Raw genomic sequence first — 22,658 nt, forward strand, 5'->3', positions numbered from 1 at the left:
TGGGAGTTTTTCTTTCTGTCTCAGAAAGGGATCACCTGGCGCTGACCACTATTCAGCAAATACTTATTTATTGAATAAGAAGTATGTCTCCTAAATCAACAGAGGTCAATCTAGCAAAGTGATAGCCAGGTCAGAGAGAAGAGAAAGAGATAATAATTTGGGTATATATGTGCTATATGTTATTGCATTCTTTTTGTTCCTTTGAGAAGACCTGGGAAATAAGTTATTTTTCCTGGAATAGTTTTTCTGTCTTATTTTTGCTAATGGTTGGAAGTGAAATGCTAATGACCTCATTTTCAAAGCCCTGGTCTGACAAATTTAGACTTTGACTTTGATAGCTAACAACTCTCTCTGTTATCCATCGTCACTTCAAAAAATGTGCTATTATGCTGCATTTATTTAACACTTCACATTTGCAAAATTCTATGTCTGTTATTCTTTACCCAAAATCCACTTCTTTACCATCCTTTTTAGAATCACAGATAGGAATACCAGAAAATGTAATTAATGTATAGAGGACTCTGAAAAAACTACTTGCAGACTAGGCTTTGATTTTTTTCAAGTTCTTTTGGGAAATTAGCAGAATATAAACTAGAACCAAACCAACAGATAGAATTTTTTTTCCTTTTTTAAAATTAATAACTCAGGTGTTAGAAAAATACTCTAGGAAGTTATCTGTATAAAGTTTGAATAAATTGACCAGCAACCCCTGGAGAGGTTGACTACAAAGTAAATATTAAGGAATTTTTAGAGATACTAGAACATTTTTCTTATTGCCACATGAGTTATATATAACTCATTCTGTGGAAATGTTCGTGCCCAGACTGACCATTTGGTGGCGCTGTTTTGGAAGATATTCTTGCAATAAATGCTGCACTTAGTGCAGGCTCAGGACATATATGTTGAAAATTAAACTTAGCTGAAGTTTACCTATAAGAATAAGAATCCCATCTCAAGCAGGAAAGAGATTTTAATCGTTAGTACTGCTGTCTTTATCTTCAATTCCTTTATAGACTGTGGCCCTATTTTTTACACTTAGCAAAAATGTAATAGTCAAAAAAACATTATCATAAAAATTTAATTTTATTTGTGGTAGCTTGGGGGCAACTAATAATTGATGAAAGCAAAATTTCCAGCGAGATGCAAAGAAAATTATTCTTTTAAGATGAGAAATTGAAGAGTAGTGATTGAATCAAATACTAGTTTAAAGAGTTAAATAGTTTCACACTCTCTTGTTCTTTGGTTCCAGTTCAAGGAAGTGCTCAAACTTTCTAGTAATTATAGGCTTTTCCTCATTGATAAGAATCCCAGTCCACACTGTGAGCTTTGAAGCCAACTGTATTTTCTTCTTGGCATTCTTCTCTGCTCCCTTTATCCTCGGCCCCCTTGCTCATCTCCATGTCTGCCCAGCCCCAGGCTGCTGTTTCCATTGGAAAGCCTGTTGCCATTGGATACAGAACACACTAGGGAGGAGGGAAAGCTTCATGTGTGTGTTCAAGGCTGGTGGCTCTCATAATCAGATAAACGTTGTGGAAAGCTTGCTCATTCACACGGAAGAGCCAGTGCTGGCCGTGCTGCTGAGCACCCTGCCTGGGCATCTGTGTGTCAGCCCTGCTCAGGCTGGAGCTTTCATTTGTGGTCCTCGAAGAGCTGAGCATTGCCTCTCTGGCCATTCATCAAGAACCTTAATTTTAACCCCATGGAATAAAGGCTGTGTTGTACTTTCTTTTTTAATGAAATTGGTCACAAACAGGAAATTCCATGTCACATTCTTTCACATAGCAAAATAACTTCTATATACTCATAGTGAATCTGTGATGTTTTTCTTTTCATTCTTGACTTCTTTGGTGTAAACTCTCTTTCCTTCTGAAAATTCTATTATGATATCAGACTTTTGCTCCTGTATCAATTTTGCACTCTTGTCAATTCTGCAACCTTTCATTCTGCTCTCCTTCTGATGAGAAATAGTCCAGGCAAATGTCCTGAAAAGTCCTGAACATAGCATGATTTTGAAAAGGGGAAACTTCCCAATTGTTGCCATTTAATTGGCTGTAATTTTGGCCCCACAGCCAAAAGTTCTGTCTTCACCTGGAAACTCTCCTTAGCAGGACAGAGATCTCTTCAGCCTTAGAACAAGATCCAGAGCCTTAAAGTACATTTCGCTTCTCCTCGTATCCCTCCTCCCTCTGAGAATTGTGCATATGCTTAGAATTGTTGTAAATGCACTTATATTTTATAAGCTAGAAGCTCAGAATGTCTCTTGCCTTCATGAGCACAAGCATTGCTGGGATTATTTGGGTTGTGTTTGTTTACCATATTCACCATCAACCTGCTGGCCTGGACATTAATAAAGTAAGTCAGAGTAAAGACTTGCTCAGTTGAGGTGAACAAACTGCTGATGGTAAGGAGTACACTGGGGATTCCTACACTGCTTGCCTGTAATCTGCCAGATTGGTGGGCAAAGCAGGCAAAAGGAAAATCCAACCTGTTTGTAGGCAAGTTGGAAAATCAGTGTATTGTGTTCTTGACTCGTTGCCTTTCTCTTGACCAGAAGGGAGAATATTCTTCCAGCAATCTGCAAAATAGTTGTAGGCAAGCACCCACTCCAATCTGCCTTTCATATTCCAACTGGCAACTTTGAACAGGGCCTAAGTTTATCTGTGGGAACTGCTTCAAAAGTCATTGACAAAGGAATTCTCGAACTTAACCATCCAAAGATGATACCTACTATCTCAATGCTGTGAGCTGTTCTACTAGGTAGTTGCTCATATAGGTTGTGTGCTGATTTGTGTGTGTGTGTGTGTGTGTGTGTGTGCGAATTTCTTTTTTAAAAAAAACACTGGTGGACGTGACCTTAGAGAGAACTTCATCTGCTGCCTGGCTGGGAAAAGCAGGAATTGCACTGTGACAGCATATTTCATAATATATGTGAATTTTCCTCTTATTCCTAAATTGACTTAATGTTACTTAATTGAAAATGTGCTGGACATGGTTGTGTATCTGAATTAGTAGGTCTTAGATAACAAATACTGCAAGAGCCATATCCCAGCGTGGGAGGTGGAGAGGACTTAGAAAACCCCTGTGCGTCCATGTGACAAATTTCACATGCAGAGGGGATTCTGTTGCATGTGCGGTGTCTTGAATAATTTTCCCTTTAGGCTTTTAAGAGATACAGTGTAAGAAGGGAAAGACATTAGAGGGAAAGAATTTTCTGGTTTTCAGTGCATTAAAATTAGCCTCAGAAGGTTAGTGAATGACATTAAACAAGTTTTAATTTGAGCATTGGCAAATATGACTAGGTTATATCAGTTTTTGTTATTCTTCAAACCCTTAAAACAACTGCTTATTAATAAGGGAAAAGGTGTTTGGCTAGATATGGTCATTGTGTTCTTAAGATTCATCAAAAAGATAAGTCCATAGGTGATTTATCTTTAAGATTCATCAAAAAGATAAGTTACATAGGTAATTTTGAGACACACTGAAGGAAAAGATGAGATTTAAAGTGAGGATTCTGTTTAAAATTGTCAGGCACAGGTGATAATTGACATTTTTTAACTTTGTTTTTTTTTCCCCCTAAAGGGAAAGCAGACCAAATCTAATACCACAAAATCCTCTAGCACCTAGCAATAAATACCCTTTGTGTCTTTAGCACTTAACATCTCCCACCTTTCATAAACTATGTTTTTATTTTATTCTTAAAGATTTATATTTACTCATGCTTATAAGAACTGGGTTATAGGCTGGAGTTGTAGGGGTATGGGTGAGAGGATTCACCAGAGACAGAGTGGGGAGCAGAACAGGCAGATCTACTGAAATACACTGCTGAGGGAAACAGCGGGTGAGACAGGAAAGATCACGTAGGTCAGCTCCTGGCCAGGGATGGAATTCACGCCACTGTGGCTGGTTATAGTGTGATAGCACTGCGATTTTAACCCCTGTGCTCCCTAAAGTATGTTTTTATACTTTGTTTTATAATGAGACATATAATGGAGATGATAGCAAGCATGGAATTGCTGTCCATTATATATACCCTAGCTGTGTACAAAATGATCAGTATATAGTAACTTCAGTACATATGTGGATTGAAGCTTCTTTATTCACTAAAAACCTACTGTATTCCATGTTTTATTTTAAATTTCTAAAATATTGTTTCAATTTCACATCTTTCTTCTAATGATACATCTATTTATACAATGCTGTGGTTAGTAGATAATTTCCTAAACCTGCTATTCATAAGTCTCATACTAAATCAAGATTTTGAATTAGTAGGTGTTATATAAGGGGTAAAATATTTAGAATATTATTGCCTTTTATTTATTCTTATGTTGACTTCTCTCTTCCATTTCATACTTGACAATGAATGAGTTTTTCTTGACCATTCAGTTTCAGAGTTCTTTGTCACGTTGACTGTATTATCTGTAAATATTTAAGAGAACAACCTGCTGAAGGAAAATGTATTTTGAGATTGATATTTAAGAGTTAGCACCAATTTTCTCTCTCTACTTAGATTTCGACACAGTCCCAACTGCTGGTACCTGAGAGACTGGACTGTCCACTCCTGGATTAGGCAGTGTCTAAAATATGAAGCACAAGACAAAGCCTTATATACCCTTATAAATAAGGTGAGTGGTTTCCTAGCATTTGCAGTTTATTTCCTGAGTTTAAATGTTGTGTATTTGCATTTAGGTAATGTGCTATTTGTACCTGTAACAGTACAGGCAAAGAATAGCACAAGAAATAACTTTTAAAAGTTATTTGTCAGGCTTCCCTGGTGGCACAGGGGATAAAAATCTCAGCATTATCAAGCTATCACCATTCACCACTGCATGAGTTCAATCCCCACCCAGGGAACTGACCCACATGGCCCAACAAACCTGTCCTGTCCCACCCACTGCTCCCCTCAGTAGTTTATTTCAGTGTATCCGCCTTTTCTGCTCCCCACTCTGTTTCTGATGAATCCTCACATCTCCTGCACATCTAGCCTGGACCCTAGCTGTTGCATGAATAAATAAGTAAATCTTTAAACAAAAAATTTGTCTTCAGATGTCCTTTTTAGAGTGGAGCTGGAGATATTCTAACCAACACAATGGAAGTAAAAATTCCTAAAGCTATTGCTTTTCCAAACATAGTGACTTGTAAAAGCAAAAGACAATCCAACCAAAAAATTATGTATGCTGGTAATTATATTCTTGATCCCTGAACCTTGGATTTCTTCCCAGTTTTCCTTTAAGAAAAAAGACTTGACCATTTTGCTGGAACATGATCTACAGAGTGTTCAGACATATTTTACATAACCTAGTATTCCTAGGTTATGTATAACATATCTTCCCAAAAACCACCCTTCCTGTAAGCCCCCAAATTCCCTTTGAATAAGGTCTTTCTGAACGTTACTCAGGATTGAGACTTCATTACCTTCATAGACAAAAGTTTAGAATGTAATTATTGTGTCTGAAGCTAATATGACCCATAAAAGAATTTTAACAATATTTCTGTGAAAATGTGTTATTTTGTAGTGTAACTGGACGTTGGATGTTAGAACTCAAAAGAAAATACTGATTTTGTTTTTGAGCATTTTTCTCCCTTTCCTAATATATGCATCAGCTTAATATGCATTCTAGATTCTTTGTGTGTGGGTTTAGTGTTGCCTACAAAAAATGAGCAGTAGCCTATTCTTGCCCTCAGGAAGCTTATGATTTAATTAGGTAGAAGGGGGGGGGGTTAAATATATTGTTAAACCCCTAGGAAGGAGTGAGTTAAATCCTACTCTCTATAGTTCAGAGCCTAGTTATGCAGATTATACTCCCTCCAGAGAAAACCAATCAAAAGTGGTCTAGTAATCTATTTCATTCTTTGCATCTTTTAGTGGAAAGAATACTGGAGTCAACAGGCGAGAAAATAACAAAAATAATGAACAACCATATACCAGAGACATTTTGCGGGGGTGGAGTGGGGAATGGGATCAAAAATGGGGGGGTGGGGAGGGAAGTGCACGGGATTATGATGATGGCACATGGGTGACTTGGTGATGGGAAACCCGCGGGGATTACAATTGAGATGGAAAAAAAAAATGTACAAAATGATGTAAAAATAAACTGTTAAATATAAAAAAAAATACTGGAGTCAAAAGATGTAAGCTATAAAACCATATAACCCACCAATTACCCTTAACTTCAAGCAAATAATTTTATCCTTGCAGGTCTTTTTGTTTTTATTGTTATTTTTTTTTAAACTCTAAGTAATTACTAATCACTAAATTATCTATTAGAATCACATAAGAAGCTTTTTTTAAAAAAAAATTACAGATGCTTTTTTCTACTCCCAAGATTTTAATTTATCTTCCTGAGGTGTAGTCATTGTATTTTCTATGAGGTTTTATAAGTGTTTTTAATAGACTGTTTTTTTAGAGCAGTTTTAGGCTCACAGTAAAATAGAGCAGAAAGTACAGAGATTTCCCATATGCTTCCTGCCCCACATATCATAGCCTGCCTTATATTATCAACATCCTCCACTTCCACTTGTAATTGATAAACCTATATTGGCATATCATAATCACCCCAAGTTTGTAGTTACATTAGGGTTCATTATAATGTTTGGTAGGGTGCCTTGTATGGATTTAGACAATTGTATAATGACATGTATCATTATAGTATCATACAGAGTATGCCTTAGAAACCCTCTGTTGTCAGTCTATTTATCCCTCATTGGTATGTTTCCAGAACTCCCAGGTTGATTCTAATTTGCAGCTTGGGTTAACAGTCACTGAACATTTGACTTCTAAGACTCCGTCTGCTTTAATGATTTATCACTCTTAAATATTTAAATGTTTATTACTCTAAAATCTCTGCTGCTAGAGGTCAGTGTTCATTTGGATGACTGCTTTGGGAAATATAGACACTGCCCATAAGCCATAGCTTTTAAAATACTGGCTTTTAAAGTATTTTTCCATTTCACCACATTTGAGGCATCTCATACAGCTTCTAGTGACAGTGACTTATTTCAGCCATGATTTGCAATTGGTGAGTAGGACTGTCAGAACCTCCTAAGGGAATGGGTATAGGTGTGCTGTAGGGAGTGGTGATTAATCCTACTGAAGCACATATTTAAAGCAAACAAAAATGCAACCATAGTCTAGATCCATAGTAGCAAACTTGATTGTTTATGAATATCACATAAACCTTCAGGTTTCTATGCCCTGGTCCTAGATTCTTATTCTGTAAGTCTGAGACTTAGGAATCTGCATTGTTAAAAGCACACATGGAAAATTCTGAGATGGATACTAAATGGTCCACATTTTCAGAAATTGGGATTATCAAATACTCAGCAACTTGTAACAGAAAAAAAAATACTATAGGAGATTAGTTAGTAATATTTTGTTGACATATTTCTTGGGTATTTAAAAACCAGTCTGAGAAACCAAATACATAAGTGCTAATGAGGATGTAGCAAAAATGAACGCTTGTGCACTGTTGGTGAGAATGTAAATTGGATTCCTCAAGAAATTGGAAGTGGACTACCATATGATCTAACAATCTCATATTCATAATGTATATATCTAAGGAAATGAAATCATTATCTTGAAAAGATGTCTGAGCCCTTAAGTTCACTGTAACAATAGTTAGATTATGGAAATGATCTAAGTGTCCATTGACAGATGACTGGATAAAGGAAATGTGGACATACATGGTGGAATATTATTCAGCCTTTAATAAGAAGGAAACACCACCCTTTCCCCATTCGCAACAACATGGATGCATCTTAAGAGTGTTATGCTAAGTGAAATAAGTTTAAAAAGGCAAATACTATATTATCTTACCTATATGAAATCTAAAATTGTTGAACTCATAGGCGTACAATGGTGAATGCAGAGTGCTGAGGAAATGGGAGATGTTAGTCAAGGGGTCCCTACTTTGAGTTTCAAGATGAATCAAGTTCTGAGGATTAACAGTATAGATGGTGATTACAGTTAATAATATTGTATACTTAAAAGTTGCTGTACAAATACATCTTAAATGTTCTCACCACAGCAACAAAAAAAATTATCATGTGAGGTCACAGATGTTTTAATTAGCCTCATTGTGATAGTTATTTTATATACATATAATTATCATGTTATATACCTTAAACTTACACTGTGCTACACGTCAATTGTATCTCAGTGAAGTTGGGGAAAACAGTTTAGGGACCAGAAAATGCTGCATAATGTTAAATAATGTATGCTTTCTAGTGGAGCTCTATATCTTGTAAAACAATTGCTGAGTCAGACAAGGTTGTGTTTGTAGGGTGTTGGGAGAGAGGGGAACAATAGTTGTTTTGGGGTGTTTTTTTTTTTAACGATGATTATACTAGAATTGAGCTTTCTTTTTCACATATTTTCTTTTCTCACACACAACTCACGTATATCAGACACAACTCACATATATTTTTCACATATCATTTTCTTTTGCCACTTACAACTTTCTGATCTGACCATAAGCTCCGGTTACCTCTTGAGTCACAGCTTCTGTTTCATTGTTACAGATGCTGTAAAATGTTAGTCAAGTATTTAAAAGCTAATGATGACACATTCTTTCCTGAATAATACATGGGCATATATCAGAAGCTAAATTAAGGTAGATATTTTTTCTCTGATTTTCGTTTTCATTACAGGTCCAATATGGAATTTTCCCAGATAACTTTACATTTAACTTACTGATTGATTATTTCATAAAGAAAGAAAATTACAAAGGTAAGAAACCAAACCCAGGTCAATTTATAATGATGTTCTGCTCCCAAAGGGAAGTAAATATAGGAACTTTCCTTTTTTGAATTTTTTAGTGACATCTGTTTCCATCACTCTTGATCAGAAATAAATGTTTACTTGATTTACCATACCACTTGTCCATCTAAGGTTACATCCAGTTTTTTTCCCCTTCAAGTTTTCAGGTTTTTCTCTTTAGGACAATGTGTTTAGTTAAACAGTAAACCCTGTCTGAGCTTCCGTATATTAGTTAAGATTAGAGTACAGCAATTGGTAGCTTGATTTTTTTTAAAGCACCATTTTTTTTTGTTTTATTTAAATCACAGTTATAGTATATAACATACAAAACTCTGAAAATAGTCGACTTTCCTAGAAAGAGCAAATGCTAACCTTGCAGGTAACTCATTTCATATCTAGACTTCAATTCCTCATCTATAAAATAAGAAAATCGATGATCTCTGAGGTCTCTAGCCTCCAACATTGTCTGGTCCTGTGAAATTAAAGTGACTATTTTCCACTGCAATAAGGGAGACCAAGCTGATGGAGCATGCAGCAGACTCTAAGAGCAGTCAAGTAGAATGCCATTACGTCTCCTGTGGAGAGGGAATGTATAGTACCTGGTATTTGGCTTTTTCTTGCAACTGCAGTCAGGAAGGAAGGAGGTGACCTTGCCATATGAAAAGACACCCACTGGCTTTCCCCTCTACCAGGGCACCCAGAGGTGTGGTGCTAAGGGCCAGGACAGACCCATCCCTGTATTAGGAAATTTACTACCTCAAGGAAAAGGGATATGGGCTGCTGATCGCTTTTGCATGTATGACCTCTGTGATTTCACCATCTGGGTGCGACCCTTCATCCCTGCACAGCAGAACCTCTGCTGCAATGTTCAGAGGTCGGGCTGGCCCTGGCCTGTGTGGGCACGCCTCCAATTTGCCTTCGCTAGGCCTCTGCCTTGTCTTCTTTCTAATGGGCTTGTACTTGCTGGCTGCCAAAAATACTTGCTTTATATTACTTCTTAAAATGTCAGTTTTTCCTTCTTACCGGTTTCTTACTCAATTTTAAACAAATGCATTTCCTGAACCCAACTAAAAGGTAATCAGCTTTTGCATGTTTTGTAACTTATTCTCTGTGAACAACAAATTTAAGAATCCATGTGTCTGTATATTAGGAAAATTGTAGAGTAGCAGTTTTCTCTCTTCATTCTCTGAAAGACATGTCAGAGGGTCAAAGGAGTTTCACTCCCTAAGTGCAGAAAATGAGGATTTTAAAAAATAAAGCTTTGATGAAGATTAATTTCATTTATGGCAAAACTTTTAGAAAGTGTTACTTTTTTTATTGGATAGGAGATTTCAAAATGCATAAACAATTATGGATGAAAAATAAATTAATTAGACAAGCCAATCTAATTTCACTTCCCAAGCTGACAGTGAGGCAGAATATAAATAAAAGTATATTTGAGGTTTTATGTGTAAATTTGGATTCATTGGTGAACAGTTGGCAAAACAGTTTTTTTAACTAGAGTTTTAGCTTTAACTGTATTTTAAAATAGTGGTTTGGTTGAACTCTGGTGTTTTAATTTCTGTGTCTTTGGAAAAGAATGTAGTCCCAGTTCTCACCCTTTTTAAATGATGTCAGAAGTATCAAAGACCCCGAAAGGGCCCTTGTTTCCTACTAACTTACTACATGACTACCTGCTCTGCTTGTGTCAGTTTCCCATTTGCAAAAAAGAATATAGAAATTTTTGCCTATGGGCTTTCTTAGAATCACATGACATGTACAGGGCCCTCCCTGGTGGCCCAACAGGTTAAAGCGCAGCACTGTGTAGCTTTAATATAATACAATATAGTTCCTTCAAGCGCGAGTTCTATCCTTGGCCCCAGAGGTGACCCACAGGGCGCCGCAGACTTCTGACCCACCCGCTGCTCCTCTCAGCAGTGTACTTCATTCATCTAACTGTTTTGCTCCCCTGCAGATTCTGGTGAATCCTCTCACCCCAGTTCTTTATTCATTAATAAATAAATCTTAAAAAAAAATGACATGTACAATAGATTACTGACTAGGAACAGCTGCACATCAGTTGCAAACTCCTAGTTACAAATATGTGCAAAACTTGTGTAACTGTAACTAAAGCAGTCAGAAACATTTGCTGTTTCTGTATTATATGCAGGCACAGTATTTTAAACCAATATTAAAATTCTTGAACTTACCAACAAATAAGGAAAAGAAATTGCTTGAACTTGACTTTCTTGGCTTTCATCTATGTTGAGGAATATTGCGTGGAAATAAAAACTGCTCAAGCTTTGATTTCCTGCATTCATGGAGAAACAAATATTTTGTGTTGTTTATCATACTCAGAGGCTTTTAATTTGAGTGAGCATTCTTCCTTTCGTACAAATTTAATGACTTTTCTTTCAACTCTTTTAAACTGAGCCTTTTATGTAAGTCACCAGTTATTGATTTTGAAATAACTAGTATTTAGAGATACCTGTAGTATTTGTCCCCTTTCCCCAGCAAAAAGAAGATACTGGAACACAGAAGGGCAGACAGCCCCATTTCCCACAGTACTTTGCATGTGGCTTAGAAAATATTGGCCTCTTTTCTGGATGCCTTAGTTATTCTAGCTGATGGATATGACACCTTGAATTTACTTCTCGATTTACAGTACTTTCTCATAATGTATTCTCCAGTTGAGCTGTTCAGAAATCTTTTGAACAGGTAGTAAATTGTATCATTATGAAGATGAAACTGGGAACCAAGAGCAAAAATCAATAGTATATTTAGGGTGACCTCGAGGGCCCCTGGCGCATGGCACCTAAGTTTGCACATGAGTCTGCTGGAGGGGCTGAGGTCTCGGGAAAGATCTAGTTGGTAAAACTAGAACTGGAGCCCGTCTATTTTATTTACTTCTTAATTCTGACTTATTTTTCTGTCATGCCCTACTTTAAAAAGTGTTTTAGTTCATACAAATTTAATGACTTTACCTGCAACTACTTTCCTCTCATTTTTACTTTCATCTTCTTGCCAGATGCTTTATCTGTGGTTTTCGAGATCATGCGGCAAGAAGCCTTTGACGTGCCTTCCACCCAGCTCCTCTCCCTCTATGTTTTGCACCACTGCCTGGCAAAGAAGACAGACTTCAGCGTAAGTGCTCTACCATAAAGCAGGACTGAGAGGCTTACAGGGGGTGGCACTGGCTGCTGAGTAGGGCTGAGGAGACCAGAGGGAACCTCCACCCCACACTCTGGAAAAAGGAGACTATGTGTAGCCTGTGGCCCAGACAGAAAGGAGTGTTTATTCTATGCATTTTAGTTACTGGTTTCTTGCAGACTGGATATTCCTCCACCCAACAGAATTTCAAGTGAAAGCCCTGTGGTCATTTTGAAACAAACTAGTCTCAGTGTCTTCAGACATTCAGAAATAGTTAACTGATAGCAAGATCAAAGAAGCAATGAGTCAGCTAAATAAAAGACCTTAAATACTGATTATGCAATTTGTCAGTGTTTTCCTGAGGTAGCTCTAGGTCAGGCAGAATATCAAGTTTTGGTTTCATCTCTTAGATCAAGGTATTTAATCATTGTTTATTCTTATATCTTAGTATAACAACACTAATAGCAGTAACTAATATTGAAATAGTATTTACCTTACACCAAGCTGTATTCTTTGCACAAAGAATATTATTAGTGCCTTTAATCCTCACAACAGCTCTACTCTGACTAGGAGATGAGAACACAAGAGTTGTCGCTTAAGAGCCACCCAGCTAGTAAGTGAAGCCACCTGGAATGCCAGACAGTCCTCTCTTAACCTCAAAGCATCATCTGGGGGCGGGGGAAAAGATAGCTTAAATCGGAATTGAAAAGATAATCAAGTCTAGCCCACATTCTAAAGAATACATAGTGTGTTTCGCTTTTTATAAGACAAGTGTCCTAGCCTATGGCATACCTCACATTCATTTTTTCATTAATATGTAGAATATATATATATATATATGTAGTGAGTACCTCCTATATTCCCTACTTGCCAAGAGCTATTTATATAATTATGAGCACACATTTCCTGTTATAATCTAAGAAAATTTCAGGCCTTTAAAGTAAAACAGAGCCCTCCCTGGTGACGCAGTGGGCTAAACTTCAGCACTGTAAGCTGGCTGTAGCTGCTTCGGTGCGAGGTCGATCCCCAGCCCCAGAGGTGATCCACATGGTGCCACAGACTTCTCCTGTCTTGCCCATTGTCTATCTGCCTATTCTGCTCCCTGCTCTGTCTCTGGAGAATCCTCTCACCGCCCCTGTACTTCTGGCCTGTACCCAATTTTGTATGCATAAATAAATAAATCTTCTAAAAAAAATAAATGAATAAAAATAAAATAAAGCAAAGGCAAGTTTAAAATTATTATTATAATGAGCACTAAAAAGAAGTCATGTATGGAAAGCCTGAAATTCCCTTGAAGGGAAGTACTGTTTGTATCGTAAACTTAGGAAAGACTTTCTTGGTGAAATATATATTAGGTTAATATTTGAAGGAGAAATAAGAATTAACTGGCTGAAGAGGGGAAGAAAGTTCAAAAAGAAAAAATCACATGTGCAAAAGCCCTGGGGCAGAAAGAACATGGTGAGGAGAAAGCAACTGAAAGAAGACAGGAAGCTTGTGAATGTGTAGCTACAGCAGAGGATGATGTGAGGCCTTAGGGTGAGGTAATGCTGGAAAATGCCGGTCACCCTGAGCTGTTTTTATATACAGCCTAAAAATAGTGAGGAGCCATTGAAAAGTTTTAAGAAGGGGGATGACACAGTCTGATTTAGGATTTAAAAAGATGCTCTGGCTATGTCTATTGATAAAATACCAATCGGAGCCAAGATGGCTATAGTCAAAGCACTTAGGCGACTACAATGGTTGTCCAACCAAGAGATAATAATGTTAAATGGGGCCAAGAGGTGAGGGCATTAGATAGTGCAGTATGACATATTTGGGGGGCAGAAGACTAGGAGCTAGAGGTGGTCATGGGGAGTTAGGGATCAAGTCTTAACTCTGGAAAGATTTGGGGATTTATGAGAAAATTCATTGACTGAATATGTGCATTCTAAGATGTCTTTGGGACAGTTAAGAGATTTCATGAGGAAGACTGACATTAACAGGAAAATCTGGACTGGAGATGCAGTTTATATATCCACCTGCATGTCTGCCAAGGAGCCAGAAAACAAAAAGCGAAGTCAGGATGGTGTAGGGCCATATAGGGAGAGAATGGTTCCTAACAGAAAAGGCTTCTGGGACGGTGGGTAAGTTGCGGTTCTTTAAAGTTCATTAGTGTGAAAACATACATCTGAAGAAGTGAACCTATACCTGGTCATCATATACAGTGTTGTAGACCTGCATTTCCTCAATAAGAAGTGATACAGTTAAAATTAAATAAAAAGTTCACTGAAGGCAGTGATGCAAGGCATGAAACCAAATCAGAGTAGATTTTATAGTGAATTAGGGCGCAGAAAGGAGAGAGAGGAAGAGGGAAGGGAAGTGGGGAAATTTGCTTTTGCTTTGTATTAAGGGATGGGCAGAAGTGTGAAATGGGAGAACCTTGAGAGCACTGGTGAAATTGACCTGACTTGGGTCATCAGCAATACCACAGAAGCAGAAGCCTTGGAAGAGACCTATTGTTTCATGTTAACACATAAAACAGTTTTTTTTTTTTTATGTGAGCAGCCATGATTGCATTAATCCCAAGCAATGAACAGAAAAATCTCTATAACATTCATTTGCTTGAAAATGTTCTTTGGGGTAGTTATTTTTAAAGTTTTTTGGGAACTGTCAACCAAAGCACACACACAACACCATTTCCAGCTCAGCAAGAATATTGCTATTTGACTTTTAGCCTCCTGATTGTATCATCATACTATAGATTTTTTTTTCTCCTAAAGAAAAAGAAAAGCTCTTAAGCCTCCTTATTTACTATTTACTGTGTTGGGGGTCGGGGGTGGGGATCAAACCTTAGCATGATTTGCTTTTGAATGTTCCATCATTGCCTTTGTTGCAGAAGCATCTAGAGAAATTTTGTTTTTCTCTCAAAAGCTTTGCTTTTTTTTCAACAGTTTAGAAAAACCTTAGCAAATTATACTTGTGTTGCATGCACAAAAGCATAAAGAGGTTTGGTTGCCCACTAGCTCCCTGGGTGCCACTCTTACAACTGGCTGCAATTGTAACTGCAGACCTCCCATTTTCTGCTTCCTCCCTGGCCTCTGAACTGGGCAAGCTAAGCATGGTGTTCTGCACTTCCAAGCCAGGAGGGCTCTGGCCAAGGTGTGCTCCTCTGGCACCGAGATCACAGTTCTCAGAGCAGTAGCCAAGGCTACCCTCCATGCCTGTGTTTCCAGTGAATGCCCACTGCTGCTGCTACAACAGCCTTAGTAACGCCTGTGTTCTTGCCCTTTTATCTCCATGTGTCAAAAGGGTCCAATTTCACTGAAGTGTAATTTTGCACCCTGGGTTGAGAGAAATAGTCACTAAATGTTTCTGATTGCCTAGTTTATTTTTTGGGGAAGAACAAATCTATCTAAAAGCAACCTAGTAATTGTATTTCTTTTCACACTGTTAAGTAGGAGTCTTATCATTGTTAAATTGTATAAGATTCAGAAACTTGCTCATCACATCATGGCAATGTGTTGTGTATGGCACCAATAGCACATTAAATCTTTTTTTTAAAATAAAGATTTATTTATTTATGCACACAGAGTTGGGATATAGGCCAGAGGTGCAGGGACAGTGAGAGGATTCACCAGGGACAGAGTAGGGAGCAGAACAGGCAGGTCGACAAGTTCACTGCTGAGGAGAGCAGCGGGCGAGACAGGAGAGGTCTGCCACACCATGTGGGTCACCTCCAGGGTGGGGATTGAACTTATGCTAAAGTGACTTTAGCTTCTCACTGCTGTGCTTTAACTTGCTGCGCCACCAGAGAGGACCCAGCACATTAATCTTTATTGACTGTCTCAAGGTATTGTTGGTCCAGAGTACACTTTTTATTTTTGTTTTGCCTCCTTGACCATAAAAGGCATTCCATTCATTTGAAGCGAGAAAAGTATAAAAGCCAAAAAATGTGCATATTTCACTACTCAGAAACCTATCAACATAACTTACGTTGATTTCTTGTTATACAGACATATATTTTCTGTATTTTTCATTAAACATAAATACCTTTTATTTGCAAAATCAGGGTTATATGTGCCTGGGCTTTTTATTTTCCTTATTTAATGCTATCTTCTTTTTCCTCCATATCATTAAAAATCATACTTTTGCATAGAGTATCCACTGCTTATCTGGACCATATCTGGTATGTTCTGTTGCAGTGGGAAGAGGAGAGGAACTTCGGTGCAGCTCTGTTACTCCCAGGCCTAAAGCAAGAGAATTCAGTGGGACTCAGTTCCCAGTTATATGGCTATGCACTTCTTGGTAAGCTAAGAATTCATACAAATACTATTCTTTGTGGGTAAAATTGGTACTTTCTTTTACTCATAATAAAATTCTGATTTGATTTAAACATACTGGGTAAATTCCAAGAAAACTGTCGATTTTAGACACAGTGGAGGATCTTGACGGCCTTACAGTTATGATCTAGGTCAGCCAGGAAGACTCTTAGACTTGTCACCACTGCGGAGTGAGAGCTCGTGGCAGTCAGTGTGAAGAAGGGAGAAAGAAGAGAAAGTTCTTCCCCTCTTTTAGGAAAACCACTCAGTCTTTTCCAGGATTAGCAACTATCTCTCCATCGCCTTAGCTCTGAAATCCAGTAGGTAAGAAATCAGGAATTGGTGTTGAACTTATATCCTTGGCATTTTCTACAGGGGAGTGAAGACACACTTAGAGCACAGGGGGTGGCACCTTGGGACAGCAGTGAGGGCACACTGCCACAGTGCAATCGTGCCACTCGGGGAGGTGGCAGCTTTACTTTAACGCCCAAGTTGTGCTGCGAGTCAGACAGGTCAGAAGGACGACTGAGAGCCTGGGTGGTAGGTGTCTAGGCAAATAGCATTCAGCCTAAATGCACATAAAATGTGTCCTGACTGACAGAGGCTTGTTACAAGCATATTGCTTCACTATTTTCCCCTGTGTCTAAGTAAATAGGTATTTCTTTTTTTTTTTTTTTAAAGATTTATTTATTTGTACATACAGAACTGGGGTACAGGCCATAGGCTTAGGGGCGGTGAGAGGCTTCACCAGAGACAGAGTGGGGAGCAGAACAGGCAGATCGACGAAGCACACTGCTGAGGGGAGCAGCGGGCAGGTCAGGAGAGGTCTGCCACACCATGTGGTCACCCCCGGGGCAGGCGGGAATCGAACTCATGCGAAGTGGCTTTAGCGTCTCAGTGCGGTGCTTTAACCCGCTGCACCACCAGGGAGGGCCGTAAATAGGTATTTCTTAATCCTATATTAAATCTGCATTGCTTCTCTTCTCTAACCCTCTACTGCTCCTGTGACCTTTGTTTTCTGAAAATTTACGGAGCTCTGGTAGTTTGACTGCTTTTGAGGTTGATCTTCAGCAACAGAATATACCGTGGCTTTCCTGGATGTTGATTCTGATATAAGCTAAGAAATTTCAGAGCTTACCTGGCTATCCAGGAATTTCAGAGCTATACCTGGCTATCCAGCTAGTAAAAGGGGCGACTGCTCATTTTTCACCTTCTTCTCAGTTGCCACCCACCCTGCTCTTGCTGTACATATTCTTGCCCTGCTTTCATGCTGACATTCAGGACCATTATACTGCATGAGTTGTTCAGGTTGTTGTCAGGACTAAGAAAATGCAGTTTGTCATTGTTTCTGAGCGGAGGCCCTGGTACTCTGGGACTGGGAACCACCAAGTCAAAAGGTCTTTGCTCTTACTATGTCATGTGCTGGGCAGCTTCCCTCAACCCTGATAGAAGCTGCTACAGAGGTAACTGCAGTCTAGCCCCAAGCATCTTAAAGGTCTAAAATTAGCTGTCACCTGATAAGCTTTGTCTATTTATGTCCTACTACAGCTTTCCCAATATTCCTTGGGAATATAAGTGAAGGTAGTTTCACGACCTGGCAACTCAAGGCGACATAGGTCACTAGTGTAGAGAGGGCCTCAGGCGCATAGGCAAACCCTCTCCACACCCTGAAGCCCTGTCGTGGGGCATCCACGTTCTGGGCTCTAATAGAGATGGTTTTAGGTACCAGTTTCCCCTCCTCTCTGAAAGTAGAACATTCCTATTTGATTTGAACTGGTAGGCTATTTCTGAGTCTGGGAATGTTGTTACCATTAATGTATATGGAAAATTTTTTCAAGGGTCCAGACCCAAAGAGAACCCAACCAGATCATACCAAATAAGACTATTCTTTTCAGATAACAGGAAATTCCTACAATGAGAAATATTCATGTCCTAAGACCCAGAAGGATGATAAAGGCTGTATTATTTAAGTACTGTTGAAGCTCAAACAAAGAAGGGCAAAATGAGTTGTTTGTTTGTTTGTTTTTTTCAGTGGGATTGGATCATTTTGAAAAATGTCAAACATTTTCTGGCAGAAAAAGTCAGACATTGACAAGATTTTCACTATAGAGAGTTACAAAATTTCTTTCTCTGGGGGAAGATTTTGTTCTTGAAACAAAAATGGGCCTTCCTGGTGGCCTACGGTCTTAGTGCCGTCACTGCTACGGTCTGACTTCAATCCCCAGCCAGGGAGGTAACATCCCTGGCACAGCAGACCTCTCCTGTCTCGCCTACTGCTCCCCTCAGCAGTGTGTTTCAGTCAGTCTGCCTGTTCTGCTCCCCACTCTGTCGCTGGTGAATCCTCTCTCCCTCCACATAAATAGAAAATCTTTTTAAATGAGTAAATAAATCCTGGGTCACAGCTTTGGGAAGCTGTGACTGAGCCTTCTTCATTTTTCTCTTGGGCTACAGGGAAGGTGGAGTTGCAGCATGGACTGCGGGCTGTGTACCATAACATGCCTCTGCTGTGGCAGCCAGGGTACCTGGACAGAGCCCTGCGAGTGATGGAGAAGGTGGCCTCTGCCCCAGAAGACGGAAAGTTGTGTAGAGAAGCGGTATGGTTGTTGGCCCTAGTTCAGTGGGACTCAGGTCTCCTGTTGCTCATAGTGGATTTCTGAATGTGTCTTCTTTGTCTTCCTTCCTCCTCCTACTTTCTTTATTTCTATAGAAGCATGTACTTACCTAGTTGAAAAGGAATGAAAAACCACACCCATTCTCAGTGTTTCTGAGAAAAAGCACTGGAAAATAAGATTAATAATGATTTTATAGCTCATGGTCAAAGAGGAAAAACTCTTTTATAAAATTCAAACTTAGTTCAATAAAATAATAATACTCCTTCCTCTTCAAAAAGATCTCAGTGGAAGCTCAAGAGAGGGTAAGATTTCTTTTTAAATTTTGCACATTTCTGTACCCTCATGTAGTCCTAAAGAGACTGGCTATATGACATCTCTCCCCACCCATCCCCTCCTTAAAAGCCCTCAAGAAAGGAATCTGGGGAGCAGAGATGGCCTAGTTTCACATTATTCCAGTAAACCATTCTGTGGTGAAAGTATGATGCCAGAGATGTGAATCTAGATGTTCCTTCCTAAATTGCAAGGTGTTCACTTTGCTGACCTAGGAAACTGTCCTCCCATTAGCACCAAAGTCATCCCACTTAGTCACCCAGAGCCCTCAATATAAAGAAGTTTCTAGACTTAGCTCAGGTTGTAGGAAACATCACCTCTTATAGCTACTGACAAGATTTACACCCCATAGAGAACCACAGTGTCTGTTCTTTTCCAGGCAACTTTTGTAGCAGCTAGAATGACACTACCCTAGAGCCAAGTGGTTTCACTGCCAGCGTGCACAAGTTAACTTTGAGCAGCTTATTTGTTTTACTTTGATCTGGTCACTGGGATTCCCCCTTGATACTAATTTCAGTCATCGATATGCAAGTCTGGTGCTTGCACTGTAGTAATGTCTGTTGAACCTCTGTTTTTTGCCAGATGTTTATAGCAAAGGATACATATTTTTAAATATACTGTCATGTTTTTTACCCCTCAGTGTTAGTGATTGAAAACACAAAATCATATATAAATCCTTTGCCAGGGAAATATTCCTTCCCCTCTATGCCAGAATTGCATTCTTTGTATTCTGACCTAATAGAAATGTGGCTCAGAAGATGACAAAAATTGGATTTGAGTATGATATAGTGGTAGCTTTAAAAGGCCTTGGAGTATTTTCTGGATTTTTGTTCTCATGTGATGTGAACAGAATTAATCAGTGCCCATTCAGTGGATATTAAAGTTTCCCTTGAGGTTGCTTCCAACCCATCTTGATGATAAGACCTATTGTGGGGTGAGTGAGATGTGCCCCTAACTGAAAGTGGTGGGGAAGGGTAAAAACATAAAAAAGCCCTGTTTTATAATTTAGTTACTTTCTAAGTCACAGAAAGCACCTCATTAAAGTGAATTTCATGCATGCTTGATTGATCTTTTCTGGCAGCTAATGTCGATTGCACCAATCCCCAGTTTATAGATACCCAGTGAACTAAAATCTCTGTAGGAGACTTTATTCAGAGACTTTACCTTATATAAGGTATATTCAGAGACTCTACCTTAGATTCAAAATGACCCGTGGTTGGTTGTGACCCACAATGGTTTTTCTTTCCCTTTCTCTCAATTCCGTAGAGGAAGACATGGAAGGGGGAGGTACTCTTACTCCCACCGAGTATCATTCTTGGATTCCACTGAAGTTAAATGCCCTGTGCTGATTCACTGGTACAGATAGCCCTGAGCTTGTTTACTTGTGCCATTTTTTTATACTCAGTTTTCCATATTTTCCAACAAAGTGTTTCTAATGTAAAGTCATATAACCATCTCTGTTTCCTACCAGGTTGTAAGGAAACACGTCTCCTGTGTTCTTAGATCCCTGTTTTCCTTCCCTTCCTTACCCCAGCCTCTCTTCACGTGTGCTTTTGGGCCCACAGAATGTTCAGTCCCACCCCTTTTTGTGACCCACAGCTCGATGTGCTGGGCGGAGCACTGCAGGCTCTGACTGCCCCGGCCCCTGAGCCTTCAGAAGAGCAGCCCAAAGGAGGTGGCGGCAGCCAGAGCCCAGAAGAGCTGGTAGAACAGCTGGACACGGAGGAGACAGAGCAGTCCAAGCTTCCCCAATACCTGGAGCGATTCCAGGTGAGTCGTGGTGGAGCCGAGGCGAGTGCCTCTCGGCAGCCGTCAGGCTGGCTGCCCACTGTGCTGCTCGAGCCCTCCTTTCATGCATCGCTGTCACGCACAAAGGCATTAAAAAGTGACATCAAAAATTACATTTTTATTGTCGCGCACAGGAAGTGGTCTTAAAAGAAACAAATGGAATTTTTATGCTTCCCTTTCTATTTGAGTTAATCGGTCACAGTTTTGTTCACCAAGACAGCTTGTCATTACCCACTCATCCCTGACGTGTGCCTGACGGGTGGGTAATAGCTTGCCTCCTCACAGAATTCACCTGATTCTGACACTGGGTGGAAAGAATCTGGTCAATTCTCCATAGTGCACTGAACGTGCTTGGTGACCCAGAAACCCAGGTAAAAATCGCAAAGCCATGTTTTATTATCAAGGAGATAATATGCTTCGCTCAGCTGGCGGCTTTGTGTTGGGGAATGGGGCCATCAGCAGTGCTTTCTCGGATCTCATGGAGGATACAAAGAAGCTTCCACTGTTTCTTTTTATAACAGCCCTGAGCATTCTTGGGTAGCCTTCAGCTGTGTACCCCAAAAATACTCTGATCACATCAGGGAAGAAGAGCCATGCTCAAAAGCAAAGCCCTTGGTCTCTTCCTGTTTGTTTTCTTCTACGTAGTGCAAAGAGGGAAAAGTGTGGCTTAAAAGGGAATTGTTTGTAAGAAGCAACCCCCCTACACACACACCATCCATGCCAGCTGACCTCTAGTGCCATGTTGGGACAGAGTTGTCGATTTTGCCAGATTACTACCTGTAAATCTTTTCAGTATTTATATTGAACCAGCTATGGGACCTTTTCCCCAGTACTTCTGAAGGTTGTTGCTCATTTTCCTTCTTTTACAACTTGAAAGCTGAAAAAGAAAGATAAATCAATGTTCCCAAGGTACAGAGAGAATTAGCAGTAGAACTAGGTTAAAACTTACACACCTGCTTTTTCCTCTTATTGCATACATAGCTTTGTAGATTTAGAGAGATGAACAAACTGAAAAAAATATGCTTAGCTCCATGGATTCTCATTCACCATAATCATATTAACCAAGGCTGCCACATCACTACTAAAAATTACCACCACTGTTTTTGCTTGTTTGTTTCTTACATCTTTAATCTAAGAGAATTGAAATCTGGGCTTGCAGCCCTTACTCTGCCACAAATGCTTATTTTTTGAAAATTAAAAAAATAGGGACATATTTATTGATAGCTAGCTGTGTATTAGGCACCACTGCATTTCATACATCCTCTCTGTAATTCTGGGTGGCATACACTACATCACAGGCTGAGAGGAGCCAGTCCCTAAGTGACTGTAATTCCCTGTTAAAGTTTGTTGACTCAAAGCTGACTCCTCATTCTGGTGTCTCAGCTGTCTCCTTGGCCTCAAACCACATGGAGAATCCTGTCAGAAAGAAAAAGCTGCTTTCATTTTACATTTCCTTTTCTTCCTGGTGCCTGATTTTTATTAGTCTCTTGCTCAATTTTATGTGGCTGGTCCGTCACACTGGGCCCCGGCCATTCCTGAAAACCAGGGCCCTGCCCGCCCTCACTCCCTGTCCAGCAGCCCCGTCACCTCCGCCAGTGAACTGCATTTGTCTGTGGAACAGGGGATGTGCAGGGTGAGCGACAGCTGGGGCCCTAAGTGGTTCTCGCTGATGATCTACATCTTGAAGCACTTAAGTAGATTAGTGTTTTTAGCTCTTCCTTCTCCAGGAATACAATATGGAATAAC

General features: G+C 39.5%; 1 protein-coding gene across 1 annotated transcript in view; it reads left to right on the top strand.

The window, feature by feature from the left end:
- Nucleotides 1-22,658, top strand: part of MRPS27 (mitochondrial ribosomal protein S27) — a 70,602-nt gene that overhangs the window by 46,194 nt on the left and 1,750 nt on the right. Inside the window, exons 5-10 of the mRNA XM_004678220.2 lie at nucleotides 4,508-4,622; nucleotides 8,647-8,725; nucleotides 11,763-11,878; nucleotides 16,066-16,168; nucleotides 18,634-18,776; nucleotides 20,724-20,894. Of these exons, the coding sequence (XP_004678277.1) occupies nucleotides 4,508-4,622; nucleotides 8,647-8,725; nucleotides 11,763-11,878; nucleotides 16,066-16,168; nucleotides 18,634-18,776; nucleotides 20,724-20,894 (727 nt within the window). The remainder of the gene's footprint in view (nucleotides 1-4,507; nucleotides 4,623-8,646; nucleotides 8,726-11,762; nucleotides 11,879-16,065; nucleotides 16,169-18,633; nucleotides 18,777-20,723; nucleotides 20,895-22,658) is intronic.

This window comes from Condylura cristata, unplaced genomic scaffold, assembly GCF_000260355.1.
Source record: "Condylura cristata isolate star-nosed mole 26May11 unplaced genomic scaffold, ConCri1.0 scaffold00007, whole genome shotgun sequence".
In the NCBI taxonomy this organism is placed as follows: Eukaryota; Metazoa; Chordata; class Mammalia; order Eulipotyphla; family Talpidae; genus Condylura; species Condylura cristata.